Genomic DNA, 24,494 nt, shown 5'->3' with positions numbered 1-24,494 from the left:
TGAGAAACAACGCTGTTGGTGCTGCTCAGACGAAACAGAGAGAGAGAGAGAGAGAGAGAGAGAGAGAGAGAGAGAGAGACGGCTAAGAGTCCTGGAGGGCGCAGAGCACTTATGCACGGGCATAAATCATAAAATCGTTTCACACTAGGAAACAGATAAGGTCACTGGTGAATGCAAATGAATCTGGATTTAGATTAAAACTGAGGAGGGGTTACAGAGGAACTTCATGTTAAATCAGAAATGGATTCAGAACTGCAGCAGAGATGACTCATTGGTTATCTGTGTGTGCTCTGCTCATTTGTCACTGTAACATTGCACCAAATAACACTTGTCGTGTATCGACACACTGTGGGTCTGTTAATTTTTCATTTGCTCTATAGATGGCAAAGTCAGTGTGGCCGTGAGCATTCTGTTTTATTTCTGTGTGACCATATTTAGACGAGAGGGTGGAAACGAGTTGGATATCCTGATTGGATCTGATTGAGGACCCGAGGACATGCTGTGGTACTTGTTACAGACGTGTCAATCACGAGCTGCTAAGAGTCTATTTGAATCTAAAGTGGACCATAACTTACAAAATGAACATCATGCAGTATTGAAGAAGACGTGAAACTAGTAATGACTGTTAACTGTTTGAGTTAGTAAATAAGATCAGAAGTGGGTTCATTTTCTCATAAGCTTACATACAATACAGCTTCTTTTTGGAACCAGTACAGGGTCCTTTGGCTCCAGAGCAGTGTGAATAAACAAATTCTTCCAGAAAGGCTTTCACTCAAAGGGATTCTACAGTTTTGGCTTTACCATATTGTAACTTGTGTGTAATATTCTAAATGTGCAATAACATATTTGGCCAACTGGGGGCAGCAGAGATAAGCTGCAAAGAAACGATGTATAAAGTTCAGTAAATTGCTACATGAAACAACAACCTTCGAGCTGAACACTGAAACTGGCAAGTTACTGTACCTGTTCGCTAATGGCACAAACATAAACAAGCTAGCAGCTGTTACCTTTCTTAGCCACTTTAATTTCCCCTGGATCTTATTTTGCAGGGGCACCATTGCTGCATCCTGGGTTAAACCCTGCTGAAGATGATTGTGATTGGTTTAAAGCCATACAAACAGGCCAGAGAGTCCGATGTTTAGCAGCTAAATGCTCTGCTATGTTCATTAGCCAGGTGCTTATTTATCTTTGGTGCTAAGCTGGTAGGGTAGAGTTAGTATTTAGATCTGTTTTACTGAACAAAGCTGCCCTCAGTGGCCAAAAACGACACTATGAGAGCTGTGGGTAAATCAAAACAGTCAAGTTGTAGGCTGCTTTATGTAAACCGACTAACGTTTACTGATTCTAATGAACTGGTTAATTCTGATTACCATTACAGCTCTGAGTCCTCACTGGGATGCTGACATGAACTTCACCATTGGCGTCCCGGAGCTCTGCCTAATCCGCTTCTGTGCGCGAGACCAGACCGGCCTCCTCAGCAGTGAGTTCGTGGGCCAGTACACCCTGCCCTTCACCAGCCTGAAGAGAGGTGAGCTGCGCAGGCAGAAAAAGAGCGAGAGGGGGTAGTGGGGGTTGGGAGTCGGATGAAGAGCTAAATTACATCAGGTGACATTGTGCGGCCATCATTGTATTTCCCTTGGTTCACAGTGTCAGCAATACTGAAGGTTGCTCTCTGGAGTTTTTATAGAAATGCTTCCACATGCTGTATCTATGTGATGCATACATTTTCGTTTTCATGTCCCCCCCCTTCCTCCGCCACCTCCAGGCTACCGCTGGGTTCCTCTGCGGTCCCGAGACGGATGCAGCCTGGATCCAGCCTCCCTCTTCGTCTTTGTTTGGTATTCCTAAAAACAGCTCTCCATATCAGACTCACACACACACACACACACACACACACACACACACACACACACAGACACACACACACCTCGCCAACAGATAGAAAAGCGTGGCTGATGCAGCAACAACAACAACAAAAATATATAAATAAATCAAAAGCACCATTTCCTCAGATATAAATACCAGTTTTATTGTCAGAAAATAGACGTGCCTTTCCCTTTTCTCTGCTGCCTGCACTCTGTGCTGCAGAGGAAAAAGACCAGAAGGTTCCAGCAGGGCTGCAAAGACAGAATAACTCTCTGCTGGAGGAATCCCTGGAGTGGGATATTAGATTCTTATCATAGGATTAATATTTGATGCAAGTGCAATTATTGTGGTAGAGCCGAGCACACATTAGAAGATCTCACCCGACCACGAGACACAGTGTTGTTTTTGGATTAATCATCTATTCCAAAACAATAGATACACCCGCCCGCCCCCATTAGGTCTGAAACTGGTGAGTGATGCTAGGATATATTAATACTCCATGCATACTACTATGAAAGAATAGCAGCCAGCATTTTCTTCCAGGCCTACATCACTGTGATCCCAGCAGGGGATAATATAAATAGCATTCACGGAGGTATACATTATTGAACCAAATCCAGTGTGGCGAGGGCTATTTCTAACCTCCTTCATCACTAAATCCTGTGAATGAGGCAGAGGAGAGTGCGGGTCAGCAGGCCTGTCAGGAGGAGGAGGATGGCATTAAGATAACATGAAGACCTGTCTTAGCCTAGAAAGTGTGTGCGTGTGTGTGTGTTCGAGTGAGGAGGCGGTTTTTCAGGGGTATTTGTGTGAGCACGTGAGCGTCCTGCCATTTGCGTGTTTGTGCATGCGTGTGCATAACTGTGTTTGAATGCCACTGATGGATGAGACAAAGGATGCAGCGAGGGGGAGAGTTTTAACTCTGGGGGCCCCCCTCAGGCCAGAGAGGCTGGAGAGAGAGAGAGGGAGAGAGTTGTCATCCAGCTCACACGCTTGCCTCCCCCCTCTCCCCCCTCCTGCCTCCCGCCTCTGATTCCACTGGTCAAGGACATCCAGTTGACACAGCCCAGAGGGTATGAACACACTCAGTCCAGGCAGGTATCAACAGCGCCACATCACCTGCTCTTCAGTCTGTCACGTCGACGCTCGCGACCACACACATTCACAAGGACGGCGCTGACTCACAGAGAGGTAAAAGTGAAAGTATAAACCAAAGTGCGAGTCTGATGGTAAAGGTTGTTGTTTCTTCCTGTCAGCCATTGTCGGGGGGCACATTCAGAAAATCGAAAATAATTAACAAACATCCTTAATTTGATCAACATTTTAAAAATGAACGCGTTGGGGGAAGTGTGCACACAGTAAACAGTCTTCTTGCCTGAGTGTTACTCAGCCTTGTAACTTCCTCCACGTACACTGCTGGCAAAATTCAGCTCTGGAGTGATGTGACATCCGATTGAATAGGTATAAATGAGAGTGCACACTTCCTTCGCTCAGGTGCATTTGTCTCACTCAGGCGGTCGGAAATCTTTGGCTGGGTTCTTTCCCTCGGCGTGGCTGCACCCCCTGCTGGCAGTAGGCCCACAGCGCAGCTCTCTCTCTCAAGTCAGATTGCACAGTTCCCGAGGGGAAACCACGTCTCCTTGTCAAGCAGCTCCTTCTCCAGTTTAATGTTGGTCGCAGCCACAAACGTCTTCTTGCTCTTCACTGTCACTTCCAGCACCATCCCGTACAAGAGTACATTATTGTACTCCAGCTGTGAATAAAGGGCAGATGTTTTTAGTCATCAAACAGCTCTTCATTCTGGACACGCAGTAATTTGAGGGTATGTCTTTTACACAGTTTGGCTTTTACTGGAAATTTCTGTCAGAAGTGCTGAACGGGGCTTTATTTTTTTATTTCCCTTCCATGTGGCTTTGTCAAGGCATAACGGTTCGCAACATAAAAGGTGGTAAGAGGCTGTTAAGTGTGTGGGAAGCTGCTGGTCAGAGTCTGCAGGGTTCAACAATCAAAGATCACATCAGACTCTCTGTGGAGAGAGCGGCACCGCAGGCTGAGCATACATTAGACGGTAATAATAAACACAGTTAGGTAAATGTTCAAAGCTCAGAGAGACAGCAGTCAGTCTTAAGAGGGACTGGATGTACAAAATGGAAAAAAACAAACTTTCTTGGATTATAATAAAACTGCAATTCTGAATATGATCAGTGTTTAAACTATGTCAGGCCACTGTAAAAGTGAGAGGTGTTATCTGCACAAATCTAAGAATAGCGGGTGTCAGACACTGTATAGTTTATAAATCCTTAGAGGCAAATTTGTGATATCGTGCAATGTAAATACAACTGACCTGATGTGATCAGTATAAACACTGTCCTGCATATAAGTAAAGGAATCTGCACTAGATTACAGGATTAAACATTACATTTTTATTTTCCCTTTTTCGACCAGGCAAGTGAAACATTTATACTTGCCCCCTTAAAAAATGCTTTATTTATGAGTGATTATCAAATAACAGCAACAACTAAAGTTAATTGTCATTTTTAACATTTAATTTGGTGGCTCAGAACATGGACAAAGTGAGTCATAGATACATACGTCCCCCTTCCAGGGTAACTGAAATGTTTGCTCGTGCTTCAGCTCAGAAATGTCTTTACCTGGTGCCATTTTCTTGCGAGCGCCTGATCGGTACTGTGCACGTGCATCGTTCCGCAGTGATGAGGAGAAAACGAGACGGCTCATTGTTCAATCATCAGCTGCTTAAATAAATTATTTTCTCACACGTGAGTTGCTAGATTGACGAGCTGGACGTGGTATTTTATCCGCCTCAGACAATCCCCATTGTTGAGCCGCGATTACTTCACCCCGCTTATTTCTCTACCGCATCCAATGCTTCACATTAAATTGACTAAATGCTTCAGTTTGGAACTCACTGTTTGTGCTCAACAGCTTATCTGGAAGGTACATGGATTTACAGTATTAAGCAGCGGCCCTTCATCGAAGGATTAACGCATTACTTTCATTAAACCTGCCCAGTAATCTCATGAAAAACCAAAGGATCCTGAGACTGTGCTAATTCATTAATAAAAACATGGATAGGATGAAAGTCGTACCAGTTCGTTGAAGAAGGGGTTGTCATTATTGCGGACCACCTTTGTCTTCCTCTTTGAGCGATGCTGAGGGTCCGGCCTGAGGCGCGTGACCACATAGGCGTCAGGGTTAGAGCCGTTTGCATGCTTCTGTTGCGAGGAGAGTACACGGTACACCGCAAAGTGTTTTTAAGAGAAAACACATTCACTATGTGCGTTTTTCCTATTGTTAAATGCTAAAAACCATGCAACAACAATAATGAAGGTAACTTACAATGTTCTTCAGGTGTTTTACTAAGACTGAGAGCTTCGAGTCAGAGTAAGAAATGCAGAGCTGGATCTGTGGTTTGGATCCTGCAACAGATCAACACGTCACCAACATCAACACCTCCTCGAGACAGAATTAGTCCTCAGATTCTAAATATTAACTCTAGCGTGATGGGTTTTTTCCCCCTTTTAAAATCTTGAAAAACTCACCGGTCACGCTTTCTCGGACGTTGTTGGGGCCATCAAGGAACAAGCTGCACACAAATTCATTCTGTAGAGCAAGGCAGGTTACAAGTTAGAGAGCAAGAAGACAACGAGGGGACACAGAGAAACCAAACCAGGGGACGAGAGGAACTCACTCCCTTGCACGGTCCCTCAAAAAGCTGCTGTAGGTACTTGTTCAGCAGAGACATCCTCTTGTTCGGGCTGAACGACAGCTTATACCAGCTAGGGAACCTTTAAGAGAGAAGGGGCGAAGAAGTTAAGATCAAATTATGTCTTATTACTGTGAAAATGTAAAGCTTATTTTTTTCGTTCGCTCACTGAGGCAGCGTCGACTCAATGAAGTGTTTCTGCAGCTGCTTGTGGATCTGCTCAAACTGCCCGTACGTCTTCTCACTGTTCAGAAAACCGTCATCAATGGCTACTCTCAGGTCATAGACCTGCAAATCAGACATAATACATTTTTTTTCACTTTAAAAAAAGATAAAAAATACTTTGCATGTGAGCAAAAAAACATCTTTCCCATCGAGAAAAACCTTCAGTGCTCTTCTTTGCTCGTCTTTCAGTCAGTCACACCTAAACTACACCTGCATCAGAAAGTAGTAACTTGATGATGATTGGTCGGAACTGCTGTGGTTCAGACACGAGTGGTTAACCAGCCAGGAAAGGTGGATTTGTTAGAAATGTAAATCCATCTGCAAGGTAAGTGTTAACCCAGGAATATAACAGTTTTGGATCCCTGTAAAGGTTTGTCAGCTTTGAAAACCAGCTTCCAATTTCAAGGAGTTTAAGCACGAGTATTTTAAAATAGGATATACAATATTCAATAGAAATCAAGTTTTACGGTTAAATATTTCCTCTGCTTTAAGTATACCTTCCAAAAAGATTCCATTTTATGAAGTGGTTAAGCTCTTAGAAGCAGTAGAAATAAATAGCTTACTGAATTTACTGAATGAAGGATCCTTGTCATCGCCACTGATTCCGCTACAGGCTAAATCTCAGTAACTGTTCAAATCTCTGCGCCTCTTTCATCTGACACTGCGCTCCACCTCTAACCTCAAACAGTTTAACCTGACACCAGGAAGCCTTTTCTGATCAAAGAGCAGTGAAATGCCAACGAACAGCAGTAGCTCAACTCTGGATAGTGAGTGAAAGAGTCTGTCTGGAGTCTGTCTAAATGAAGCGTTGCTGCCATGCAAGAGGCCAAACAGTGCTGGAGTTTTAAGGGCCGGTGCCAACGGTGATGAGACGACAATGTACTTAAACAGTAAACTTCACAGGGAATTTAATAAATATAATCTACCCTGAGGCCAGTACCAGTCGATATGTATTGGGCTCTAGAACCTGCTGTCAGTTCCAGATGTGTCATCAGCTCCGGGCTATTAGGATTTAACAACCCAAATCTCTGCGATGCGTCAGGCAAACTTTTCGCAGCGACCGGATAACCACAGTGTAAAAAGAGCAACACGCAGCCTCACCACATCCTTGGACTTGACGGTGTACCCTTGGATGACAGCTTCTTGGATGTTGTCGCTGGGAGCCGGGCCGCCGTTCCGGGTTTGTGAGCCCTGTTTCTTCACTTGAGCCAAGCTGTGCGTCAGGAAGTTAAACTTCACTGCAAAACAGCCCATGCTTTCCTTGATCTTCCTACATCAGGAGGGATGCACACTGTCACACTCGGAAACAGATTTATGCATGAATAAAATATGGGTTACTTTAAAAAGACTGCGTGTGTTCGTGTGTCGTGGATTAATTTACTTTGTGAAGTAGGATGTGGCCTCCAGGTCTGTGTCGTGAGGTCTGAGGTTGTTCTGGACGTACTGCAGGTCGTTAGTGTCCTTCAGCTCAGGCATTCCAGCATGTAGCATCTAGAAAGCACACGCACGACCCAGATGAAACAGCGTTTTTACGTGATATTAGCTGTTCTCAGATGACGCCATTAAAGATCTTACCAGCTCCAACAGGCTGAGTATCAGTGCAGAGCGCTGTCTGATTATGTTGTAAGCTTCACAGCACAGCTCCACAAAGCGATGCAAGCGCTGAGGCTTCAGCCCCCCGCCTGTGATGAAGTGATGCATCTCAGATGAAAAGATGAATGGTGATCGGTCCCTGTCGAGACAGAAAAAGAGTTGGGGGGGGAAAGAGTCTAGTGAATTCACATCGTTCTCTTTGACTTTATCCTTTTCAGAGTTTTTTTGCTGTTTAAACATTGACTTGCCTTTTAAAGCTTCCAAACTTCTGTGCATTGCCCATAATTTTGCCGAAGTCGATGTGAAACATGTGTCCGCTGTGTTTCAACATGATGTTGTCGTTGTGGCGGTCACAGATCCCCAGGATGAAGGTGGCCACGCACCACCCTGCACACGAGTGGATGAAGTTCATCACAGCCTGCGCACACATACACATACATACGCAGCGGGAGAAAAACGTGAACATTCAAGTTTCAAAATCAGGCGTAGCGGTGAAGTTACCTCACAGATGTTGTGTTGGTCTTCACCTTCTCATAGTCCTCCTTGGTTTTGTTCCAGTTGTGGAACCATTTCTCGAGTGTGTCTTCTCGCAGGGTGCCACCCAAGCCCCACTCCTGGTGAATCTTCCCCAGGGTCACCGCCTCTGGAACCACCTCCACCAGGCCTGACAGCCACAGAGAATATAGGCAGAAAAACGTGACTTGACAACCGCAGAGAAACGAGGCAAAGGGAAAAATTCATGTGCGTTGAAAAACAGAAACCGACCCTGAGCTCTGCCAGTAGAAAGACATCTGAAGGTGATCATTCGCATGTCGAGGCCCTCCTCAAGCCAAACCCTGTCCATCACACGCACTATCTGAAGCACCAGCATGTCCTGACGCAGGTTATCTCCTGTCTGAAAAGAAATATTTAACCGAGTTTTGACAGCATTTGATGAAAAGGTTTCTTTTTGACTCGACAGGTGCCATTTCACAGGTATTCTCTTTCAGACTGTGAGCTTTAACTTCCCTTTTGAGGGAGACAAGAAAAAAAGGCAGTGGGCCGATATTAACATTTTCAAGGCCCAGAGGAGATCAATAAAAAAACATACTACCAACCTTGCAGATGACACTGATGTTCTTAGCCAGAGGGTCGGAGCAGATGAATGAGATCCCCAGAGGAGCAGCGTTGGAGTTGTAGAACTTACAGGCCTGTAGGCAACATATGGACGGAAACAAGTAAACACTCCTGCTGTGGAGCTGTGTGAGACTTTAGTACGGTTATATAAATGTTGTAATGTACTGTGTGACATTCCTTTTCTTTTAAAAATGTATGTAATGCAGGCTGAATTCACAAATACATGAATATACTGTATGATGACACACAACACGGAAAGCCTGACAAAAAGACAGCTGGACACAAAATAAAGTAAAAAATAACACAATTTTAGTTTTCAGTAGGCCATAAAATGAAAAAGGAGAAAATCTACTTGACGGCTGTAGAGCTTTTTTTTTTTTTAACATCCTCCTACTCTCTTTACTAGAGCCCCTTTTATATCTTGTTGTGTTACTTTGTAAAGATTTGTTGTAATTATCTTTTCCAAAAGAAGCTGGATTTGCAATGGATTTTAAAAACAAAAAAATAACATATTGAAATTGGTTCTGGCTCTTGCTTTCAATTCAAATAATGTACCAGACAGAATCATTTGTAAGGTGATATCTGGGGAAGGCCTTTGCTGAGTAAAATGAAATTAGAAAGCTGTGTGACGTTCTCACTTCAACATCCAACGCTTTTACACGAACAGCCGGATCCAACGCCAGACAACAGCTGACCCCACCTCTGAAGAACTCAGTAATCTTCGCTTTCTCTTTCTTCAAAACGTTCTGCAGAGAAAAGCACACAGATCGAACAACTGAGTCAGTTAGTCGTAACGACTGAGTAAATGTCATAATGAGATGAGATGAGCCCGGTACCTTACGGCGAGCCTTGTCAGCAGCTCGGACCTTCTCCGCCACCTGCACGAGCACGGACACGAGGCGGCTTTGAAGCTCCAGCTCCTCCCTCAGCGCCCGGCCACAGCAGTGCTGCAGGGCAGCCTGAACTTTACTGAACCAGCTCTGGTAGTAGGGTTCACTCTGGGCATCCTCCAGCAGCCTGCCAGCGTGTGAAAACTTTAATACAACTTTTACTATTTGTGCTGTGGAGAAAATGATTGAGCCTCAAGAGACTCAAAACACATTCTTCCTAGAGTGGTTTTAACTTTCAGTCTTTCCCTTTGTAACATTACTAATCCAAATTTACATCCCCTCAGTCTGTCTGAATCTTTGGCTCACCAGTAGAGCTGCTGGGCAATCTGCATGCTCTTCAGTGATCTCTCCAGGAGCAGCATCACCAGAGGTCCATCTAACTCCCACTCGCTCTTCAGAGCCTGCAGGAGAGGATGACTGATGAAACCAACATCAGACCAATGAGGAAAATACAGAGCGTACAGTCACCTTATCTCAGAGGTGTGTTTTAACACTTGTTTGTGCGCTTACCTGGACCAACTGTGGCAGAAACAACTCCAGCTCTCCATCTGGTATCTGCTCAAAGTAGTGAACCGCAGCCCTTCGCACGGTCTGATCATGGAAACTGAAAAATATGTTCGACGTCACCAAACAGACTAATGTAAACCTGAAATCATGGCCGGGATCACAGGTTTTGGTTTATCCGTCTGCTTGTCTGCAAAACTACATTCCATCACAAACCTGGTCCTTTTTTCAGCATAAGTATATTTTGATGCAAATACTCATGTACATAAATCATATTTTAAAGGCAGGACTTTCATCTTGATGGAGTATTTTTTTATGCTTAAGTATTCCTCCTTTTTTAAAAACATACTACAGCTAGGAACCAAAACACTTTACCAAACAAGCAACATGTTACCCACTTGTCACTGAGCAGGAAGAGCGCCTCCTCAGGTAGATGAATCAGCCAGTTCTCCACCACAGTATAGATTTCTGTCAGGTCTTCAGGTTGCCACCGGGGGACTCCACCCAGCAGCAGGTGGAGGAAAGTGCTGCCTTTGTCACTACAGTAACATTTACTCCAGAGGAAGGCTTTCTCATTTTCTGTCAGACTGAGAAGGGGGGAGAGCTCATTTCAAGGGTGTGTTGAGGGAAAGGGAGGGATTACAGCCCTCTATAATGTGTGCCTTTTTCTTCTACTCACAAGCAGAGGCAGTGCTTCTTAGAGGCGCTCAACATTTTCTTTTGCAGCTCCTCACAAGGCTGAGTAAACAACGCTGAACCGGGGAGGGCGATGGGCCTCTGATACTTCCACTCAAACTGATCTTGAAACTCGAGCTGGAGGATTATGGGAAGATGAATGATTGAGAGCAGAGCGATGTGGTGTAGGTCGTGTTTAGGTCAACAGGGGGCAGAGTTGCCCAGTTATACTGACCTGCAGTATGACGCCGGCAGCCTGTCTGTGGCTGTCGAACAGGGCGGGAGAGGGAGGAGCTGGGGGCTCAGCCAGCGTGGACATACTGAGCAGAACGGTCTCCATCACCAGAGTCCTGGACACACACACACACACACACAGTACCAAACACATTCACGGTCTGATTACGTGCTGACAGCAGTTTAAAAGGTGCAGTATGTATGAATTTTAGTTTAATCTTTAAAAATTAATTAACATTATTATCACAATGTGAACAAAAATGATTAAGTATTTGACTATTATATCAGAAAATGTCTATGTGTTGTGTTGCACTGATATCTTTTTGGGAATTGGAATGCTAACAGCTAGCTCCCAGCCACTTTGTCCAGGCAGAGTCGGCTAATACAGTCGCTAGCTGCACAGTTAGTTGTTACTATGATAATTTGATACGTCTCCACCTATTTGTTTGGAGTTGGCCGATTCTTATGTATTGCACCTTTAAAGATTTGTTGATTTGATTGGATAGTACAGCTGAAAGATGATAGATAGTAGAAGTGCATTATAAGGGATTTATTAAACTCCAAAATAACTGAGACAGCAGTCAGACATAATTATAATGTCTTCAAGAGTGTTAAAGATGAAAGTGACTAATCTGATCTGCGCAGTAGTTTCGACAGGCGCATGAACCATTTGATTTTCACGTGTTTGTTTCCTACAGCCCTCCAATCATTTATGTCGACGACCTTTCTCTCAAAACAAACAGTCCATAAAAACATTTGCTGCTCTTTAAACCACAAGCTCACGTTAACTCCCTCCACCTTCCCAGCCTCCCCACTGTGTACGCGTTCAAATCCGAAGCTTTATGAGATGGTGTGGATGTTGTGTAAACACCTACCTGTCGCTGTAAAGAGGTAGTACAGCCCAGCCTAAGAGCTCAGGGTTCTTGCCCCGCTTGGCGCCCTTGAGGCGAAATGTCAGCATGCACTCGTACGGCAGCTGGTTGACTGGAACAGGGAACACCATCCTAAACCCAAACAACACACACATGCGGTTGAAAAAACATGTTTATTTCTTCTCCATCTATTTATTCTAGCTCATAAATATTTTCTTAACTAGAATTTAGCCAATGTATTAAAACAAGCTATAGATCATTTCTCTTATGAACTCTTAAGAATCTGTAATATGCACTTTCACTCCCTCGTCAGTGACAAAGGAATTCCTGTGAGAAGGAGGAAAGAGGAAGTGGAGTACGGTCAAGCGTACTCTGAGAGGCTCTTACATGCGGTTACACTGGATCTTGTTTCCGTATGACAAGGCGGCGCTGATGTTTTCAGAAACGCCTGTGTCACAGATCTTCGCTGCTCCGTACGTCAAGTCGCAGGAAACAGAGAAGCACTCGTAGCTAAAAAAACAAAAACAAAAAGCAAAAGGGAGGAAAGAGAAAGCAAAACAAACCCGGGTCAGGAAGCGGTTAATTCGTACAGTACGTGTTTGCTTGTATTTCTGCACACGCATCATAATGTGTGCATGTCTGTGCACGACTATAACTGCACGCGTTACTTCATAATCCAGGCCGGTTGTAGTTTGTAGAGGGCAGCGATGTTGAATTGTAGGATTTCAGCATTGCTCTCCACGTCAAGTGTTTGCAGTTTGCCGGTGAACTCCTGACCTCGGAAGTCTGAATGGAAGTTGTCAAAAAAGACCTGCAGCAGTTTCTGCAGCTCCTTGTGAAGCAGGATCATGGCTGGAACACGGAGACAAAACGATTGTTTTGACAGGAAACACTTAAGCCCCCCTATTCTGTATCTATAAACAGCATGAAAACAATTACAATGTAGTAAACCCCTCTTCATTCACTGCTCTCTATACAACAGACATTAAATTGCACTTAAATGATATTTTTGACAATATTACATTTTAAGACGATAGACAGATGCAATAGAATGGTCATGCCTGCTGGGTTTTTTTTTTTCAGAATTGCAAATATTTAGGCGCAGTCAAAACAGTGTAACATAACTAAAAGGAAGTTCATATGGTGATCTGGGGTTTCCTTGTGGTTACCATATAACCTAAATGTGACCGGTTTGGTTATCAAATGGCAAGAGTGCCAAACAGATAGAAGAAACACACACTCATGCAGACAACAATGGCGTTACTGTCGAGTAACAGATACTCACCTGTTTCACACTCAGACATCTCCTCATGACTCTAAAAAGAAAGAAAGAAAATAACAAACAAAGCTTTGTATTGTTGATTGGAGGAATGAGGAGGTCTTTCACATTTCTTTGGTGCACTGCAGTGTCACAATACTTTGGCGTCTATGTAAAGTGACGGGATTACACTGCTTGAATGAGGAACCCTTTCGAAAGATTCCCAACTGACACGGTGATATCATACCAGGGGTATGGGGTTGATGCGGTTGAGCCTGCCTATGGTGTCCTCCAGCTCCGGACAGGAGAGCCCACACAGAAGGTTGCTGATGGTGCGAACACAGTCCACGATCACGTTGACGTTCATCCCAGACTGCAACAACAGGGAGTCAGTCAGCTTTATCACGCGTCACTCCCACAGTCATATCTGAATTACCCTTAGATGCAAGAGAGGGCTTCAAAAACTGTGTGAGATGAATGAATGCTGACCTTAAATCTCATCAGCTGCATCACCTCTCTGTTGTAGCTGTTGAGCACATCCTGCAGACTCAACCTGACAGACGGGTAAAAGGGTAAACACACACACACACACACATACACACAGAGGTGTCACAGTGGTGGGAAACCACAAAGCAAGGCTCCCTTTGCCAATGTTTTTCTACAAACAGACGCCGGTTGACACATGACCCACTGAACACCTGTCACTTCATAATGAACGGATTAGGAATGCAGGACCGCCCGCGATCTTACTTGCAGGCGCTGAAGACAGAGACGGGACGCAGGACCTCCCAGAGCTGGAATGAGTTCACGTCGTCCTCAACCTCAGAGGAGAAACACAGGTTAACATCCATCTATACACGGAATTTAAGTCAAGCGTTTGGGATCATCACACGGTATCAACTGGCTTTCTGTGGCTCCACATTAGCTTCAACTTTATTGCTTTTAATTCTTGCCGCAAAGTGCCACCTGCCGTGACGTGATGTGTAAACAGAACAAAGTCAAGAAGTCAGGGCGGAGGATTTTACAGCCCCGATGATAACACGCTGGCTCGGGGCCAGACGCAAACAGCATTTCAAGACTGAAGACACGCCGCTCTCTCTTAGTAAATGATCTACACTGTGGGGTGGGAACACGGAAGGAGTTTGAACTGACTCACATCTCTGGTCAGAAGGTGTCTGAGGTTGTTGGTGTTGAGCAGTCGGACGGGCACCTCCTGCTCAAACTTGTAGTAAATCTGAATAGTCTCGTGCAGTCCCAGCAGCTCTTCACTAGGGAGAGATATGAGAAGAAAAAAAAAGGCGTTTGGTGCATGAAATTAAACACACCATGTTTGAACAGAATGTCTTACACTTAGTAGTTAAACGTTCCTGGATTGGTGGCTTACTTTCGGAGGTACTCGTCAGAGTTGCACAGCTTTAAGACATAATGGCCGTCTGTGCTGCGAGGGAGGTCCAGCAGCTGGAAGATTTCATCAATCAGACTCTTCACCGTCCTGTTCACTGAGCAACAAAAAGATGAGAGTTCAGAGTCCATGCACCTCTGCCAACACGTGCAGAAGTGACTAGAGGATGAAGACATCTAACTTACAGCTGCAATTATGCTTATCACAGATTAAAGCCCCTATACACCCATGCAGGCATAACACTTACTGTCTGTTGTTGATTAAACGTGCTCAGGTTGGATTTTCACCAAGCTTTAATTGTATTTACATGAAGTCACCGTGTACGAATAAAATGTACCCAGATATTTTCCAGGGTAGCTCCTCAAGTCCCAAAAAAGTACATGTTTTCATTTTTTCACAATCTGTTTCTTCATCTTTGTGCACACAAGATTAAGATAAACCTCGGGAACCATTTGTTCCAGTAAGTACTTGTACAGTACATTGTGCTCATAACACTCTAGCAGAATTTTGGATGCAAGATCTTTTAAGTTAGTTAAAGTATTTTAAAGTTAAGTATTTTTAAGTAGTTTGATAGTGTGGTAATGCAAAATTTGCTTAAATGCATAGTATGTCATTCCTGCTACTAGGGGTATCGCAATCAAATCAAAACAAAAAACATAAGCAGTTTGGCCTCATGGGAGTTGTTGTCGTTATTGTTAAACAAGCCACCATTTCTAATAAAAAAAAAAATGAGTGACCGTGGTTCTGTGCTGGTTGATCTTACCTGTGGTGGGGAGGGGGACCTGGTTATCATCCCAATCGGTGGCCACGCTGACAGTCACCTCCACCTGCTGCAGCAGGGCAGGGTGGATGTGTAGCATTCGACCCCACACCACGCCTGAGTTATGAACGCTGTCTGTGTGCTTGTATTGTGACATCAGCCTGCCAGAGACAGAGAAGAGAAAAACAGGTTGCCAGTCTGAAACTGAAAGAATGATGGCGAACGTCCTCCACGCTTCCACTTCATAGCATGATTCATATCTGCGCCCTAAAGGTTCAAAACAAGGCTGAGCTGACAGACCAAAAAGCGGATATAGAGAATCTGTCCAAAATTAAAGTTCTCTGTTTGTTTTATCTCAACGAAGTGCTTGAAATTCATTATTTACGGTACGATGCATTTATCTCATTCACATTACAAACTAGATTATGTTGAAAAAATTAACTTTGGATTCTCTCTCTTACTTTGAAGTTGCAGCGCAGAAAGAAGCCAGACTCTTGGTGCTGCCCTGTGGAGTGTCTATCAGATTGATGGTGAACGGGTCCTGATGTGTTGGTGGGGGAAAAAAAAAAAACGATCAATTCGGGCTGTTGCATTGAATCATAAAAAGAGCTCTTTGTTTCTGCTGAGGGAGAAACTACAAGAGATACTCACATGATTTTCTATTTCTGTCCTGGAACGGTTCAGCTTCTGAGCGGGCTCGGTGAAGTCACAGGAAAACTGCTTCGTGCTCATGCAGAGGGGGACTCGCCTCCTGGGGGGAACTGGCGGGGGTGCTTTGCCTGGTCCTTCTGGCAAACACGCACTAGGAAGTCTGGTTCTGGGTGGGAGTGGAGGGGGCCGAACAGGCATAGGCCTATCCGTGCTTTCTGTGTTCCCTGGAGGTTGGGGTTCAGTTGGGATAATGAGCCCAGAAAAGGAGGCCTCATATATGTGTGCGTCATCTTGAGGAAAGTTTCCAAGGGACTCATAAAAATGCACTTCATACTGATGCTCAGTTAGGGGCATGGGGAGGTCAGAGTCGCTTGCATCTTGTCCCCAGATTGATCCATTTTGCCTTTGAGGATCCATCACATGATAGGACGATGCAGACGCACTCCTGGGTGACGCTTTATCTCAGCAGGTCCTCACTTCATTTCATGGCAGAATGCAGAACTATGCGGTGAAGAAAAAACAAAAAACAATCACAATAAACAGAATTAGGCATTAATGACAATAGAGACAAGAGAAATTTATGATTAACCTTTGATTGAAAAAAAAAAAGTTTTAACAGCCATCAGAGATGGGCACAAAAACATCCAAAAATAAATATTTGACAAAGGCATGTTATACAAACTGACATTACTAGTCTACATTTATCCATTTAATAGCCTCAATATGGGATGGATTTTCTTGGGCTAGTTCATCATTTTGTGTTATTTAGTTTATCATTTCAAATGGGGAAAAATGTCCAAATCATTCCATATATTATCAATGATTAACTGGTTGTTGAAAGGCAGCCGACTATCTGTTGAAAGGAATCGCTTAGAGTTTCTAATCCCTTGTGCGGACCTACTGGCAGGTCAAGAAAGCTGTTTTATGGCTCCAGTTCCAGCTCAACCTGGAGGACAAACGCCGGTCTAATCATTAACAAGCTTTCAGATCTCACCAGGAAATCCACCGGTGCTCACCTCTCTTCATCTAAAAGGAACACTTGTATAAAGTGAAACAAAGTCTACACCACCACTACAATTACGTTATACACTGAAGCTTTCATTTCACATGCTGAACCTGAGGAAACTGACATGACAAATTCAGTCAAAACTGTGATCCATACAAACAGACTGAGGTGTTTCAGTTAAAGTAGCATTATCACAGTTAGATAAGCTTCAGAGACAGTAACCTAACTTTAATCTCAGTGCAAGTGTTCTGAATATGTATTTTGTCTGTGACTTACCCTCAAAGCTCCCTCACCCTGTCTCGAGCAGACGAATGCCTGACATGCAGACATGCTCTGCGAGTTAGACCTGTAGAAAAGGTTCAGGGACCGTCCTATCTGTGTTTCCTCTGCCCTGTCGGCTGCCTCTGTCCCTCCCCTCCCTCCCTCAGATCCACAACAGCTCTCCCTCTGCTGGAGGAAAGAGAACACTTCATGTGTGTAATATGCAATGAGTTTTATGATTTTGACCCTTGTTGAAAGCACAAAACCACTGTGCAATAATAACTTTAACCATTTCAATGTGTTTCCGATAGATGTAACCAACACATCCATCCAGTTGAACAATACTAACAAAGTGCATCACATCCACACCTCACTCAGGAATGTCATTGGGCAGGTTAATGTTTCGGAGCAGCGAGCTTTTCATACGAAATGAAATCAAAGCAGCAGAGGTTTACCGTCTACTTACACACTCAACATATGAGACATAAGGTAAGGCTAAATTCTTTAAGCTGAGGAATGTTTTGGATGTTACAGTAAGCTTCCTTTGTATGATCGCTGACTTCCTGCTCAGGTACTTTGAAACACTTGAAGCACTTTTTTTTCCCCCTTTTGTATTATCAGTCTGTTCTGTTTGACTCTCCACAGCAGGACTCATGAGTCTCCCTGTGGCTGGGAAACGTGGCCTCTCGTTGGGAATGACAGCGGCGTCGCTCCACTGAATGTGTCACCGAGGTGTCAGCTGAGGTGCATGGAGCCGAGGGGTCGTATGATGGAGGGGACAGAGGCTACTGAAATGCGCTCCAACCTCACAACTCCACACATTTACCCCACAAACCCAAAACTCGGATTTCCCGGTTACTATACCCTCATCCCCCTCGTGCTGCTCACACTGATTGGATGTGTAGTGGCAGCGGTAAGATACGTTCTGCGTGGTTGACTTTACATGGCTGCATTATACTGTAGTGTTGTCTTCAAGTTTGTGTTGTTGTGCTTCTCTCCAGGTTGTTTATATCAGGAGGAGAGCAAGGTGAGGTGGTCTCTGCAAAACATCTGTTTAAGTTCAAACTGTTGTTCTTGTGTTCTGTCTTAAATTGGGGTCTCTTGCATGTTTTTGCTTCAGATTGGATGAGCTGCGCCACAGGCTGATCCCTCTGTACAACTATGACCCCACAGAGGAGCAGGAGGACTGGGGGGACGCAGACAAGGAGGAAGACGAGGAGCTGACTGTAAGCAAACCTCCAAAACTTCACCAACCATCACATATTTGGGGTTGTGAAGAGCTGAGAGTTTGTTTTTTTTTCCTTTACAGGAACCCTTGTACAGAGAGGGGAAGCTCGCCCTCTCATCTGCCTATGGACCATGAAAATCAAGAGGAGAAGGAGGAATGTCTTTTTCTTTGGAATTTTTCATTCATGGTGCTATACAAAAAAAAAAAAAAACAGACAAACCTTCAGAAGGTTTTTAAAACATTAAAATCATTTATTTTCTTCCCTCACGGCAACTCCCATTTGGCACACCGGACAGCAGATGGCACCGTAATCCGGTCTTTTGCCTCAGTTGGGAACTGTTATCTGTTTTTTTTAAAGACGATACTATACTATTTGAAGGATAAAAGGTGTTATTTTGGGGCAATAAACTGAAAGATAAATTCAAATTTCAAAGCTCTTTGTTTTGTGTATGCGTCACTGTGAAATTATTCATAGATTAAGCTCAAATGGACTTAAGGACACACCTGGTTCTGCTTGGTAATCAGAGGGTTTGCTGCTGTTTGGACGTTCCTCAGGCTGACGCATGTTCACATGTTCAGGGGGCTTCAGAGGAAGATGGGATCACAACGAAAAAGCAGGTGAGCTGATGACGAATTATATGAAAGTATGGTACCAGCGTGCATCATTCCTATTTAACTCTGAGTGTGTGTGGACTTACTCAGTCAGGGATCACGCCATTTCCTGACCTCCATCCTGCTGACCGCAGCTGTTCTGGTCCTCCCTGCTCTGAGCCTGGACAGCTTGCTCTGTTACTTCTGTCCCCTGCAGCACAAAGGCAAGTCCTGCCCCAACATCACGAGCCAGTGCCTGCCTCATCAGCGCTGCTCCAGCTCCCGGGGCCGCTACGGCCCAGTCCACGTCCTGTCGGCTCAGGGCTGCGTGGACTCTGAACTCTGTGGCTCCCATGAAATCCTCTCTCATCGGGGGGTCAAGTACAATGTCAGCCACACCTGCTGCTGCAGAGACAAATGTAACGACCCGCCGAAGCCCGACACCAACCTGAGGACGCTGATCAAGATGATCGCAGACAGAATAGATCAAGCTGGCGTCGCTAATGTTACTAAAGAGGAGCTTTGGGATTCATGTGCAAATTACACATCATCGATGAACTCAACATTACCTGCTGCTACATCTTAAAAGTGCCTATAGAAGGGTTAGGGGAGGCCTGTTAGCCACCAGTACTCACTCGAGTCCCTACACCGCCACTAACATTTGGTCAAACGGCCAAATGTTTTGTGATTAGTATTTTTGCTCACTTATTCTTTTTTTTATTCAAGAGAGGGAAAAAGGTGGAGTTGTCAGCCATCTTTGTTTTATACTTGAGTAAACGTTGACATTTGTGTGTGAAATGATGACTACAGCAAATAAAAGCACCATAATTAAGCTCCCACTTGCTTTCAGTCTGTGTAGATTTGGATTTCACAAGCAGGTGTGTTGTGGGAGGAGTGGCCTGTGCAAAGAGATCTGGAGTCAGCGGTGAAACTCTAGTTCATCAGCAGAAGCTCTGAAAGGTTGTATCCGTTTGATTGGAGTTGTAATCTTTAAAAATGAGCAGGTGAGTCCTCATGATCATTTTTATGCTGAACTGCACATGGAAATTGATTGAGTCATCAATTTTTCTGCTTTGAGCCCTTTTTAATTGGGACAATCAGTTCAGGTCATTGGCACCTGAGTGTGAGAATCAAGGCGTTTGTCAATTTACTGATGTCTTTTGGTTCAATGATCTCTGATGTATGTATTAAAGAAGAAAAACATGAAACAGAAGAAGAAGAAAAGTGACAAAAGAAGACTGATTTTACATGTCAAAGTCAATATATCAGCGCTAACGAAAACCGCCGAATTAGATCTTTTGAGACTCTGGAGGAGTTTTGAAGTCTGAGATAATTACTCAAGTGATGTGACTTTATCTCTGAAAGCACAAACGTTTAACAGAAAGACTGTGTCGCAAGCTGTGGTAGTTGAATTTGAGAGGTGGGCAGAGTGTCTCTAGATACCATTAAGTTGCATTATGGGAAGTGTGGGATGCAGTGTTTTTGGAACTGGACCCATACTGGTTTATTTAAATCTCTCTCAAGTGCCCTAACTTCATGGAAGTGCAGTGCCAACCCAGACGGCAGAATAAATGTTGGCAATGTGTGTTTCTGCAAACCATCTTTGACTTGCAGGCCGGACATGTTGCAGCTGCTGCGAGTTGCTCTTCTGTTGGTCTACCTTCTCCTCCCCTCGCTGCTCTGTGACAACCTGCTCTGCTACTACAGCCCCATCCTGCACAAGGAGGTTAAGTTCGACCTCATTGTGACGGAATGCCCTCCCGACGAGCTGTGCTTCAAAGCAGACGGTCGCTACGGGAACCACAGCGCCCTGTCGGCCAGAGGCTGCATGCCAAAGAAGAAGTGCGGCCTGGTGAAGAGCCTCCGCCTCAGAGGGACCGTCTACACCATGACCTTCAACTGCTGCGATTCGCCGTACTGTAACTCCTGCGCGGACCTCAACGCCAAATCCCTCCTCATCGCTGTAACACTTGTGACTGTAGCTGTGATGACTGGCAGCTTGTGACTCAAGACTCCTGCTGCGCCACGTTATGAGCATCTTTAGGGGTTCATGTCAAGGGGGGAAGGGTTGGGTCAACACCGAGTGAGCAGTGCTCTGCATGGAGTAATGCAGAGATCCTGCAAACGTGTGTGTGCGTGTGCGTGTGTGGTGAATGCCCAGTCTGAAGACACTGAGGTGTGTACCCAGGTGATGGCAGAGGCTTCAACATGATGTATTTACATTTTTAAAAGATATTTAGTAACAAAAACCTGTTAGGTTTTTAATGTGTACAAATAAAAATCTGAATAAGAAACTACATTATGTGTGATTATTTTCAGCCACTTTGTTGGTTTGTCACACGCACACTTTTTCTTAATATTGAAAAAAATCCCATGGAAAGACCAAAATGCCTCCATTGTTGTCAAAAAACAACAAATAAAAAATAAAAAAACCCCAAATGAGCCACACTGTTACACATGGTGACATGTTTCTTCATCGCAGGGACTACTCTATCAAGAGTTGATCCAAAGTGCACCATCCTGTCGCTGAGAAGCATTAAATGTGTTTTTAATATGCGGATGAAAATAGTCCCCAACAAATGCAGTGTATTTTGTCCCATTTAAACCTGCAGTGCTTTTGCCTCCTCCCTCCTTGCAGTGAGAGTAATTAGATGAGCAATTACAAACACCGTCGACGTACGCTCTTCCCCCATCTCTCAAACCCCAGGAGCACTTTCTTCTAATCTGCCTCTGAAAAAGCTACAAGAATTTTCACCAGTTAACTTGAACAGCTCTGTTCTGAAAAGAATCAATCACTGGACTGAGTGAGTGGGGTGATTTTGTAGAGAGCCTTTTATCAAACACTTAAAGTGGGTCCTGCTTTGTTTGGGAAATGCAGAGTTTCTCTTTTTGATCTTGAGCATCAGAAACTTTGAATGTTTTCATATTCCACACTCCTAGCTGCTGAGGCCTGCAGTGTCACTGTGGTCGCTCACCCCTTCAGCTCTGGTAGACATTCATCGCCACTAAAAAGAACTCCAATACACTTCAGAACACACAGATTTTCCTGCGTCTGTGTGCAACAGACAGGGAGGGAGTCAGAAAGCACTGAGAGGTGATAGAAGGACAAATGCATCGTTGAGATTTGTTGAAAAGTCTTAAGAAAATAAAGTCTAAAGTCAACAGAGAATGAAAGAAAAGGAGCAGCTCAAGCAGCGTCTACTGTATGAGGTTTGGACAGTTCTTTATTTCCCTTTTATAAGGCTGCTGGGTCTCCCCATAGTGGATATACATATATATACAGGAGATTGCTATACTGGAGTTACACTGAGGGCAGAGGGTCCATATTACACAGACTTCAAAAAACAACACTAATAGAGCCTCACCTCCAGGTTTCAGAAAATCAGCAGAGAGAGAAGGAGAGAAAGAGAGAGAGAGAGAGACAGAGAAAGAGAGAGAGAGAGAGAGGAGAGAGAGAGAGACAGAGAAAGAGAAAGAGAGAGAGAGAGAAGGGTGGGTGGGTGGGAAGGTGGGAAACAGCACAAGAGAAGATGGAAGAGAAGGAAGAGGGGAGATGATGCAGTCCCGAGAGCTCGACTCGACTGCCTAATAACTTAACACTAGAAAATAACATACAGATTCCACGCACAGTGCATCTTAAATAGGTTACGTGAAGAACCATTTACCATAAATATCTGTATTTTCGGGAACCAACATATATAAAAAAAAAAAAAATGATAAAAAAAATAAAAAAAAAATTATTCAGTCTTTAATTTTTTTTTTCTCGTATTTTCTCCTTTTCCCGTCGTGCAAATCGTTCTTTTCGTTCCTTCTTCTTCCCGTGGAGGCCCGGGTTCTTCCCGACCCCTGCACAGATCCGTCCCGGACAAACGAACGAAAAAGGAAACAGAACCCAGCAACCCCCTCCCCTCCCCCCACTTAAAAGCATATGAATTAGTAGAAAACGAACAAACGAATGAACGGAACACCACAGTCAACTCATCACAAAAAGAATCCACAGACACACAGAACAGCAAGAACACAGTACTCTTTTTTTTTTTCTTTTCTTTTCTTTTCTTATTTTGAGCTTCTTCATCACCGTTGTTCCTCCTTATGGTCAGTATCATCGTCGTGGTCTTTCTCCTGGCGTACTGATTTGGCGGCAGTGGAGTGGACCTCCCCCCCCGGCGGCTCAGTGGAACTGGGAGGCAGCTCTCCAATCGGCTGGTCAGTTCAGCAGTGATATATTATCTCTCAATTTCACAGTGTGGTAGGAAAAAGGAGGATGAGGAGAGGGGAAAGGGGGAGGTGAACCAGAGGGAGGGCTAATCGGAGGAGGGAGCAGGGATCAGAGGAACCACAGCAACGATTAGAAAACAACTAGAAACCCCGACCGTCCATGATAAAAAGTAAACAAAATGGCCGCTTCACTCCTTTCTTCTAAGTTTCGTTCCCGCCGACCCGTGTGGTTGGGAAGGCCTTGGTTGGCTGGCGTAAACTGATTGGATGTGGCAGAGGGCAGGGAGAGGCGGGTGAGGGAAGTCTAAGGCTGACTGGAATCCACTGGTGGGCGGGACTCGACTGGGCGACGTGTCGTCAGGAGGGAAAGGATAAGCGTGGCGGGTCGATGTGTGATTGGCAGGTCAGAGGGCGAATCCCTTCTTCGGTCGGTTCAGGCACGCTGCCGCAGTGCCCGCCTCTTGCGGCTGTAGTAGTGACGCGCGCCGGTCTGTCTGGCAAAGTTCATCATGTAGTTTTGTTTACGGGTGCTGCAGGGGTACAAAGACAGTGAAGGAGGGAGGGGAAAGAGGAGGAGTGCGAACGTTAATGACCGCGCTAAGGGTGCTTCAAATCCACACGTCCCCCATGCACGCACTCTCAGCCATGCACGCACACACACGGAATGGGTGAATGCAGCTTTCGCGCTCACTCACACTCAGGTTCATGCTGGCATTTTTATTTTATTTTTTAATCACGTTTCAGCCGTAACCTCAAACACTCAACAGCAGTATGGATCTCATGGCTCGGACAATGGGTGGCGCTACTCTACACGACTGGACTCGTTTACGTCCTGCACGGGAATGAGCAGCTAGAAGGTGAACATGGCGGCAGAACTGGCTACATGTATCCAAGACCAAATGTCACGAGACAAGACATGGGACACAGAGTCTACAAACATACTACCACAGAATACTAGAGGGGATCTCTGACTCTGAGTGTTTGAGGTCAGAGTCGACAGCCATCACTGGGAAGAAATGAAAAAAAGAAAAAAAAGAACTAAACCAAGGTCATCAAAAAAGTGCAGGGACTGGGGTGGTTCTGTGACACTAAGAGACACGGAGAGAAGCTGCGGAGGATCGCTTTTTGTTTGCTTAGCCTGTTCATTGCCTCTTCCATCCAGCAGGGCGGTGCCAGTGAGCCAGGAGTGCAGCCAGGGCAGGCAGGGGCCTCTGCGAAGCGGGGTGGGGGTTGGGGGGGATCAGGAGGGGTGGGGAAGGGTGGAGGATGGTGCGTGTGTGTGTGTGTGTGTGTGTGCTTGTGATGGGTGATGCAATGGAGGTGTCAGATGGGAGGGATGGCTGGTCAACTGCATGTTTCTGAGAGTGCGTGTGTGTGAGTTTCTGTTTTTTTTAAAAAAAAAACAAAAACCAGACGGTAG

The 24,494-nt window shown here is 44.8% G+C and overlaps 6 protein-coding genes across 9 annotated transcripts in view; 4 read left to right on the top strand and 2 right to left on the bottom strand.

Moving 5' to 3' along the window:
- The window catches only part of LOC119024467 (1-phosphatidylinositol 4,5-bisphosphate phosphodiesterase zeta-1-like), a 43,095-nt gene extending 20,525 nt beyond the window's left edge, over positions 1-22,570 (top strand). Inside the window, exons 11-13 of the mRNA XM_037107308.1 lie at positions 1,379-1,528; positions 1,766-2,838; positions 22,304-22,570. Coding sequence (XP_036963203.1) covers positions 1,379-1,528; positions 1,766-1,848 — 233 coding nt within the window. The 3' untranslated portion in view covers positions 1,849-2,838; positions 22,304-22,570. The remainder of the gene's footprint in view (positions 1-1,378; positions 1,529-1,765; positions 2,839-22,303) is intronic.
- On the bottom strand, positions 2,009-18,888 carry pik3c2g (phosphatidylinositol-4-phosphate 3-kinase catalytic subunit type 2 gamma). 3 transcript variants are annotated; one of them, XM_037107306.1, is made up of 33 exons: positions 18,770-18,888; positions 15,771-16,271; positions 15,581-15,660; positions 15,123-15,280; positions 14,342-14,456; positions 14,114-14,225; positions 13,708-13,778; positions 13,447-13,510; positions 13,205-13,330; positions 12,985-13,015; positions 12,368-12,551; positions 12,087-12,209; positions 11,703-11,831; positions 10,829-10,943; positions 10,598-10,731; positions 10,317-10,505; positions 9,925-10,018; positions 9,721-9,815; positions 9,361-9,541; positions 9,163-9,270; positions 8,506-8,598; positions 8,174-8,303; positions 7,936-8,072; positions 7,657-7,826; positions 7,391-7,547; positions 7,197-7,306; positions 6,917-7,085; positions 5,760-5,878; positions 5,576-5,672; positions 5,427-5,487; positions 5,224-5,303; positions 4,974-5,099; positions 2,009-3,619 (listed from the first exon to the last, which is right to left on the bottom strand). In XM_037107306.1, exons 2-33 carry the CDS (start codon positions 16,185-16,187, stop codon positions 3,470-3,472), a joined length of 4,125 nt encoding a protein of 1,374 aa, XP_036963201.1. In that variant the 5' UTR covers positions 16,188-16,271; positions 18,770-18,888; the 3' UTR covers positions 2,009-3,469. The 3 variants fall into 3 exon arrangements, 2 of the variants coding, with proteins under 2 accessions (XP_036963201.1, XP_036963200.1); XM_037107305.1 differs by lacking the exon at positions 18,770-18,888 and adding an exon at positions 17,053-17,174; XR_005076477.1 differs by lacking the exons at positions 2,009-3,619; positions 4,974-5,099; positions 5,224-5,303; positions 5,427-5,487; positions 18,770-18,888 and adding an exon at positions 17,053-17,174 and having other exon boundaries at positions 5,608-5,672; positions 5,760-5,834.
- On the top strand, positions 17,113-18,476 carry LOC119024471 (small integral membrane protein 29-like). Its single transcript, XM_037107313.1, has 6 exons — positions 17,113-17,249; positions 17,349-17,526; positions 17,683-17,950; positions 18,039-18,064; positions 18,158-18,263; positions 18,347-18,476. Exons 3-6 carry the CDS (start codon positions 17,786-17,788, stop codon positions 18,398-18,400), a joined length of 351 nt encoding a protein of 116 aa, XP_036963208.1. The 5' UTR covers positions 17,113-17,249; positions 17,349-17,526; positions 17,683-17,785; the 3' UTR covers positions 18,401-18,476.
- Positions 18,742-19,689, top strand: LOC119024469 (protein Bouncer-like). Its single transcript, XM_037107311.1, has 2 exons — positions 18,742-18,883; positions 18,968-19,689. Exons 1-2 carry the CDS (start codon positions 18,837-18,839, stop codon positions 19,440-19,442), a joined length of 522 nt encoding a protein of 173 aa, XP_036963206.1. The 5' UTR covers positions 18,742-18,836; the 3' UTR covers positions 19,443-19,689.
- LOC119024470 (protein Bouncer-like) lies at positions 19,703-21,153 on the top strand. Its single transcript, XM_037107312.1, has 2 exons — positions 19,703-19,860; positions 20,471-21,153. Exons 1-2 carry the CDS (start codon positions 19,853-19,855, stop codon positions 20,859-20,861), a joined length of 399 nt encoding a protein of 132 aa, XP_036963207.1. The 5' UTR covers positions 19,703-19,852; the 3' UTR covers positions 20,862-21,153.
- A 1,023-nt stretch (positions 22,571-23,593) lies between the features above and the next one.
- reln (reelin) overlaps positions 23,594-24,494 on the bottom strand; it is a 91,562-nt gene continuing 90,661 nt past the window's right edge. For both annotated transcript variants that reach the window (XM_037107303.1, XM_037107304.1), the window contains exon 65: positions 23,594-23,604. The gene's annotated coding sequence lies outside the window, so the exon portion shown is untranslated. The remainder of the gene's footprint in view (positions 23,605-24,494) is intronic.

This window comes from Acanthopagrus latus, chromosome 8, assembly GCF_904848185.1.
Source record: "Acanthopagrus latus isolate v.2019 chromosome 8, fAcaLat1.1, whole genome shotgun sequence".
NCBI classification, from domain to species: domain Eukaryota; kingdom Metazoa; phylum Chordata; class Actinopteri; order Spariformes; family Sparidae; genus Acanthopagrus; species Acanthopagrus latus.
Note: the sequence above shows the minus strand (reverse complement) of the source record. Positions and strands in the feature narration are given on the sequence as shown.